The sequence below is a fragment of the Impatiens glandulifera genome, chromosome 5 (assembly GCF_907164915.1).
Source record: "Impatiens glandulifera chromosome 5, dImpGla2.1, whole genome shotgun sequence".
NCBI classification, from domain to species: Eukaryota; Viridiplantae; Streptophyta; class Magnoliopsida; order Ericales; family Balsaminaceae; genus Impatiens; species Impatiens glandulifera.
In genome coordinates, this window is record NC_061866.1 from 38,900,096 (window position 1) to 38,907,970 (window position 7,875).

A 7,875-nucleotide genomic window follows, 5' to 3' on the forward strand; every position below is an offset into this window, starting at 1 on the left:
TTTAATTATTAGAATATAGTAATGTTATAAAAGTAGAATTTTTAAAAATAAACTAAGTAAAATTTTAAAAAAAATCAAACGAATTTGGTCTAAATTAAAAATGTCAAACTAATCAACTAATATTATATATTATGAAATTCTTAATCTTACATTCCTTAGATGGAGAGCGGTGTGACTTCTAGCCTTTAGGAAGTCATATATAGTATTATTATATCACTATTATAATTTAATGAATTATTTTGAATGAAAAGGAATGAAAGGTTGTATTCATTAAAAAAAAAAAATTATGAAAAACTTTCAACTTAAAATTATTGTCACCATTTAAGTATTGGCTCTATAGTGTTTTCTATCCGCATGTCTTAGACATTTAAGAAGCGTTTATATTGCATCTAGATTTTGTCTTGAGTTCGTTTCTTTGTTGTAATTATTTCATTTTTAGTGTATTTTTTTCGTTCATTATTTTTTTTATATTCTGTTTGTTTTTTATTTTTTTTATTTTTTTGACACCGTGAATGTAGATATATATAGTGCGATATTATGATTAAAGAAAAATATGTTTATATAAAAATGATTAAAATTTTGTTTGGGATATCTATGAAATTTACTAGTAAAAAATGGGAAAAAAGGACCAAAAAATCATTGTTTACTTTTTTTATTGTCATTGGTTTTAGCGACAATAAGTTACTTGAGTCAAAGTCATATATAGAAAATTTGTATTATAATGAAATTAGAATTTTAACAAAGGTAATTTAATTTGTCATTACAAAATCCCTCCTCACTTTGTTAGGACTTTGGACCACCTTTAACACGGGTTTTAAATTAACGTTGTTAAAATGTGGTAAAAATATCAGATGCATCTAAAGCGACAATTTTAAATTACAGTCGTTAAAAAAAAAGCGACACATATAATGACGATACCAAATTATTGTCTACAAATAAATGTCAAATAATAAAATTAGAGATGAAGTCAAATTGACAAAAAAAAAATTACTTTTCAAATATGGTCAGCGGAGTTTATATAATTGGTGGTTGAGAGGTTCTTGATTTTATAAGGGCATTTGGTGGATTTTTGTGGTATTATGTAAAAGTTGAATTATGAGTGGTTAGTATGTGAAGTCTTCTGTGAAATATGACTGAAATTCATTAGATAATACTCGAGTATTTGAGTAGTTACTGTAAAGTTTGGATTAAGGTGATTGATATGGAAGGAATACATATTTAAGATACAATCTCAATTATTTTACATTGGACTATCTAATTCTAGAGAAATCGTCAGATGCGCATCATTGATAATTTTATTATTATAACGTTATTATTATAACGTTTTCTGATATTCGTTTTGAAAAATCGGTGAAATCGGTTGGGGAGTTATTCGTTCTTTTTGAAGATCTACAAGTTCGATAATTTGTTGTGTAACGTGTTTGTATTTTTCTTTTCTTATTTTCATTTTGTCACATTTTTTTAATATCATATTTGTCCACAATCATTCTAATAAAAATATATATATATAGTCATTAATTACCATTATTAAAAGTCCTATAAAAAGTTAAAAGAATTGTTAGTTTACTATTAAGATCATAATTGATAACCCATTGCAAAATTATCATAAGCAAGTTGACAATAATAATAATAATAAAATAGAGACAATCAATGGCATATCATTATCAACAACCAACTGGAATCAATTAGGGGAATAAAATATATAATTGATGATTTGGTAAGAAAATACATTTAAATAATTTTTCAGTACAATGATTTGAACCAAAAAAAAAAAAGGAATCATCTCTGTCACACACTTCTTCCCACCAGTGCCTTTTGACATAAATTCCTATGGCCTCTGTTACAATCAGTTCTAAAATAATTATACAAAAAAAAAATTACAATTACAATTATTTACGGCAGTTATTTAACTGAAAACTGCCTAATGATCAGTAAAACTTCCCTTCAAGGTGTTCTTTCCCCATCAAACTTGGAGCTCATAATCCCTTCCTTTTACACTCACTGTACAGAATCTAATCGAATCGATCCCGGTTTTCGTTCTAAATTGACCTCGAGTAAAACCCGCTTCTAGATCTCTTAATCTGGAAACAAAAAAACAAAACAAAAATTGAGATTAAGACAAACATGTTTCTTCTGATAAATTTGTAATTTTTAAGGAAATTTACTCACATTGAGAATTCTGAAACAGATTTTCGCCAAAACTCATTTTCACAACACTATGGAGTTCATCATCCCAAAATGTTGCAGCCTGAGGATCAAACGGAATACACATTCAAGAACTGCGATCGTGCTCAATTGTTCAATTGACAAAAAATCAGTAATAACCTGAGAAGAAGCAATGTCTACATGATTTTCAACAGGAGGAACCTGCAAGCTTGTATTTTGGTGAATTGAACCATTGTTCAAAGATTCAACTGAGAATGTGTTCATTGTTGTTCCATAAGCCGATTCGAAAGGGTAAAGATTTTGTGCCATTGAAGTGCGAGATTGGAAGATCTGGCGAATTACCCAAAAGATTATGAATTAGTATAACATTTTTTTTGCTGTTTTTTGCTGAGATTGAAAATACTTACATCCTTTGAGAGGATAGTTTCCAAGTTCAATTCCATCCTTGGATTAAGAGTAGACAACTTCATCGAAAGAAACTACAGGCCAATTAAGAATCTTCATTAATCATCTTCTTCTTTTTTAGTAGAATGAAAAAAAGGATTGTTACAAGTTTAAAAGATGTACCTCAACTTGTCTCTGCAATGACTGCACATAGTTTATTATTTCATCTAGCATTACAGCTTTTCCAGTCACCTGCTCAAATGATTTGATGAAAAAAGTGATCAATTGTGAGATTATGAGATCAAACCATTTTGAATCTGAGTTAAAATCGAGAAGATGAGATAGATTTGTTGAAGGTTTTCGAAGAAAAAACCCAAAGAAAAGGGATATGAATAGAGGCTAAGCACACCTTGTTGCAACCAGGAACAAGATCTTGCAGGAATTTCATTCTTTCACTAATCTTTTCTCTCCTAACCTGCCAAAAGAAGAAGAGGATTAACAAAACTAAAGAAGTAATCTTTTTTTTTTTGTGAATATTTATAGTTCTTAAATTCATACCCTCTCAGCAAGGCTATGGCTGTCAGTAGCTTGTCCCCTTCGAGCTCTGACATGAATATAGTCCTTAGTAGAATGCTCAGGAGGCTTTGAATTGTCCTTATTATCATTTGCTTCTTCTTTCTCCTTAACTTCATTTGCCTTGCTTCTTTTTCCATTTGATTCATCATGCTCTTCTCCAATCTAATCAAACACCATCATTAGATTCAGACAATTTCAACTTAAAATCCAGTTTATGATTAGAAAAACTCAAGTTTCCAAAATGGGCTCTCATTGGAATCAAAATTACAAGAATTTATACCTTGGCATCTTTTGAAGGAGCAGATGATGGTGATGGGTTATGGTTGTTATCCTTTGATTTTCCTTTGGGAGCTGATTTCCTTTTTCTGGCATTGGCACTTTCACCACCAGAGATCTGATAAGAAACAGAAGATCCTTCCCTGGAATCAACAAATTCTGCAATTTCTGGAACTGATTTCTTATCCTGAGATGATGATCTCTCTTTTCCTCCAAATTGAGATCCACCAATCTTGCCAGATTGACTAATGGGTTCCAATTTCGGTGTCAACCCAAATGGCCGATTCCCATTAAAATTGCTGCCGAAGCTTGAAAACCTAGCAGCTCTCTCTGCAAAACCTAGGTCAGGAGAAAATGGAACAGAAATTTGATGGCTGCTAGGAATTGGGAAATTCCCTCTGATCTGATTATCCACCATTGACAAACTACCGAGCTTCGGAGGTGAATTCAACGGAGTACTGTAACAAGAAGAATGAGAAGAAATATCACCAATGTTGTTACTAATACCACCCAATTTACCGATCAGTTCACTCAAAACAATAGTCTTTCCGTCGCCGTCGACGTTTCCACAGGTGGGTATTCCGATGGTCGGAGAAGAAACCATCGAACTGAGAGCAGATTCAAAAGGATCGTTGTGATCCATTGAATTATCCCAAGTAGGGTTGAAAAAATAACTGGGTATTTGTGGTGAGCTACAATTAAGCTCATTGGATTTGATTTCAAACCCATAATTTGCTGAATTCCAAGTGTTTGGCATGTTGCCCTGTTCAGACATTATCAATTAGTAAGAGAATTCAGTGGGTTTTATCAGAATTATGGTAGAAAGATGGTGACTTGTTATGAATTTAAGAATTGGGAAGGTAATGAAAGAATGGTATTGATGAATCTAAAGAAGAAAGATGGAATGTGAAGCTAAACTTGCAATTATAGCAAAATTGATGAAGAGAAAGAAGTAGAGAGAGAAATGCTCAAGTCTGCAACAAGAGAGAGAAGTTGAGGAAAGTGCAATGGAAGGAAGAAATAGGAAGTTAAGAAAAGAAAGGATTAACTTTTTTTTTTTTTTTTTTTTTTTTTTTTTTTTTTTTTTTTTTTGGGCAAGACTTTTTTATTAATATATAAAATAATAGATTTAATAATATAAGATCTATAATATAATATATATAAAGGGGAAATTTGACTAAATAACCTCAAAGACGAGGTTATTTGAGCCGGTGGTAAATTACTAATTAAATTGCGCTCGTGGTCTTTTTATTTTTTTTTGACGAAATTGCCCTTGTAGCGAAACGCTAAGGGACTTAGCGTTTCGCTAAGTGGATTAGGTTTAGTATAAATACTTAAATTTTTCCATTTCCTTCATTTTCTTTCTCTCTCTTCGCTCTCTTCTCTTGTTCTTTCTTTGACGGCGGCGACGGAGGCGGCGGCTACGGCGACGGAGGCGACATAGTTTACATGATCTTGATTTCAAACCCTAACCTAAATCGATTTATGTTTTTATTTACACGATCTTCATTTCAAACCCTAACCCTAAACTTATTTTGCATGCAGGTGAAGGATTTGAAGGATTTGAAGGTCGAAGAAAAAAGGAGAAGAAGATCTTCATTTCAAACCTTAACCTAATTCGATTTATGTTCATGTTTCCATTATCTTATCTTCATTTCAAACCCTTCGATTTAATCTGTTCTTATTTGGTTCATATTGGTTCTGTTTCAGGGAAGATTCGCTAAGTGTTTACCGTTTCGCTAAGTGCTTATCGTTTCGCTAAGTGCTTACCGTTTCGCTAAGTGCTTATCGTTTCGCTAAGTGCTTACCGTTTCGCTAAGTGCTTACCGTTTCGCTAAGTGCTTACCGTTTCGCTAAGTGCTTACCTTTTGTTTCTTTTTTAGACCTTGTTCGTATAAGGGTATGAAAAAAATGTTTTATGCAACTAATTAAAAATTTCACTGAAATCTTTTGCATATGGTGTAGACTGATAAGGAGTCAAAGATGAGGAGCAATAGTTATAATCCATTTTTTGAAGATCATCACTCCCATGAGTACATATACTGAGCTTTGCGACTTATTGTTGCCTTTATGATGAAGACTCTTTGTTTAGATCGGGATGGATGGAATGATGTATTATTATTATTATTAGTTATGTGTGTGTGAATGCTACTTAAGATTAAGACGATGACGATGTTTTGCTGTTTGTTGCAGCAAATACAGTAATGTTCTTTCTTTTTATAAGGTTGCTAGAGAGAACTAAACTAAACTTGGCTATGTAGATATAATTGTTTTAACTTGTGTGCTTTTTGTGACATTAATATATAATGTTCATTTTTTCAGTATTTTTGGCATTCATCATCTTTTTATTTTGATTGTTTTTGTATATGATTAAAAACAAATTCTAGAGTTTACTCTTAAAAAGTATATTAGTTATTGTAAGACGTGAGAAAATAGACTATAAATATCCAAAACAAACCACAAATATATCACTATATTAACTGTGATTTTATGATGGGGATTTAGTCGTTGCGATCTCTTTAAGATTCAAGAGGTACTCTTCGTGACACTTTATTCCTACTATCGGGTCGGTTTTGATACAAGTATCGTTACCCGTGAAGAAATATACTAAAAGTACCTCGAGACCAATATAATCAAGCTCAAGAGGTACCCTAATAAAGGTATTTATAGTTTATTAGTGAAGTACATATTTACAATAATTGATACAAATAAACAAATAATCTTTGCTCTTGCTAACACTACAAAAAGCTTCGGGGCTCCTGTTAGCACTACAAAAAGCTTTGGTCCTTTTCTCGGGTTCATAGAGTCGTGTTTCGTTTACCAACAACGGAAGACCCCACAATGCAGGTAGCAACAACAGTTAGGAACAAGATGTCGTCAGCCTCAATGAAACTCCAAAAGAACATTTATTGGAAAGTCTATTGTGTTTTTTTCGCTTCTATTTTTGTTTCCTCTTAGAGGAGATCAACATTTTTTAATTCCATCATATTCTTTCAAAGCATTTATGCTTTGTTCTAATTTAATAACATCATATTCAAAAAAATATTATTTAATAAGTGTAAGATAATGATAGCCTGAAAAAAATTGATCAATAATATAAAATTTGGTGGCAAAAACATATACAAATGTTAGACAAACCAAATATAACGAATGATGAGACTGCTGGTTGATGAAATAACTAGACAACTCGATATAGCAAACATATTAGGAAATGTTTTACAATCAATGTTTCATCGAAATGGATGTAAAGAAGAAACTCGTCATTATCTGTAATGACAATATTATCTGATTTATTTGCAGAGAACATCATCTATTATTGCAGCCAAACTTGAACATATACAAACAAACAAAATAAGTAAAAAAAAGAGAATTGTGATCAAATTCATTAGTAACCAATGGCAATTATAACAATGACAGAATTACAATAACAATAACCAAAATTACAAAGCCAAAAAACACCAACTTCATCAACATCCCACCTCTCTTTCTTTCTTTCTCTCTAGCTATATTCAAAAATTACAACAAATTATCTTCCTTCAATCTCCCCTGTCTGGATGATGTATATGTTTCTTCTCCATGTCTTGACGGGGATTGGGGAAGAAGTAGAAGAAGATTACCTCAAATCCAGCGCTTGCGTCCTCCTCGTGAGTTATGAGCTCCTTGAAACCACCTATCCCATCCTACCACTGCTGGACCTTTAGTGCTGCATGCAGTTCAGTTAAATTCATTCTCAACAATGTTAATAATCTATCATTTATCTATCTACTACTGCTCTTAACTCTTTCTATAAATCAAACAGTTAACAACAAATAAAATGTAAAGGGATTGATGAAATTGTACATACATAGGGAGCAAAAGATCAGACAGACTTTGTCCAAGATTATCTATCATTTATCTATCTACTACTGCTATTATTTCCGTTTATTGATTATCTAAATACATAATGATCTCCAATATACACCATAAGAAAATATATCTATGTACTTTAAACAGGCAGACTTTGTCCAAAATTATCTAAATGGTTGAAAATGCTTAACATATCCTTTGTATTATGTATAATCTTCAAAAAGAGATAGGAAAATCTCTAGATAGCTTAACAATGCATAATAATAATAATAATAATAATAATAAAAAAAACAGGGTTCAATATATCCATTTCGAAATGTTAAGCACTTAGCGAAACGCTAAGCACTTAGCGAAACGCTAAGCACTTAGCGAAACGCTAAGCACTTAGCGAAACGCTAAGCACTTAGCGAAACGCTAAGCACTTAGCGAAACGCTAAGCACTTAACGAAACGCTAAGCACTTAGCGAAACGGAAAGTAAACCCTAAACAACAGATTCGAAGATGCATAAACCAAACATCAATAATAAACTTGAAGTATAATAGGATAAACGTACCAAGTGGAATCGTGCTTGTGCTCGTCGTAGAGCTTATCGTCGTGGATTTCGCCGTCGCCGCCGATTGCCGCCG

General features: G+C 32.1%; 2 protein-coding genes across 2 annotated transcripts; both read right to left on the bottom strand.

Annotated features, from left to right (window-relative positions):
• Positions 1-1,638: 1,638 nt before the first annotated feature.
• On the bottom strand, positions 1,639-3,297 carry LOC124938044 (transcription factor bHLH62-like). Its single transcript, XM_047478411.1, has 7 exons — positions 3,109-3,297; positions 2,960-3,025; positions 2,734-2,802; positions 2,574-2,645; positions 2,326-2,496; positions 2,170-2,248; positions 1,639-2,081 (listed from the first exon to the last, which is right to left on the bottom strand). Exons 2-7 carry the CDS (start codon positions 2,996-2,998, stop codon positions 2,077-2,079), a joined length of 435 nt encoding a protein of 144 aa, XP_047334367.1. The 5' UTR covers positions 2,999-3,025; positions 3,109-3,297; the 3' UTR covers positions 1,639-2,076.
• An 88-nt stretch (positions 3,298-3,385) lies between these two features.
• Positions 3,386-4,403, bottom strand: LOC124938043 (transcription factor bHLH78-like). The gene has a single exon (XM_047478410.1). It carries the CDS (start codon positions 4,175-4,177, stop codon positions 3,401-3,403), a length of 777 nt encoding a protein of 258 aa, XP_047334366.1. The 5' UTR covers positions 4,178-4,403; the 3' UTR covers positions 3,386-3,400.
• Positions 4,404-7,875: the final 3,472 nt, after the last annotated feature.

Bases quoted from the DNA above. Each gene is read 5' to 3' on its own strand.
- LOC124938043 (XM_047478410.1), bottom strand. From the start codon at position 4,177: ATGTCTGAACAGGGCAACATGCCAAACACTTGGAATTCAGCAAATTAT.
- LOC124938044 (XM_047478411.1), bottom strand. From the start codon at position 2,998: ATGAAATTCCTGCAAGATCTTGTTCCTGGTTGCAACAAG. The intron at 2,646-2,733 runs GTACATCTTTTA...ATTGGCCTGTAG, and splicing joins CATTGCAGAGACAAGTTGAG to TTTCTTTCGATGAAGTTGTC. The intron at 2,249-2,325 runs GTTATTACTGAT...TTTGATCCTCAG, and splicing joins TAGACATTGCTTCTTCTCAG to GCTGCAACATTTTGGGATGA.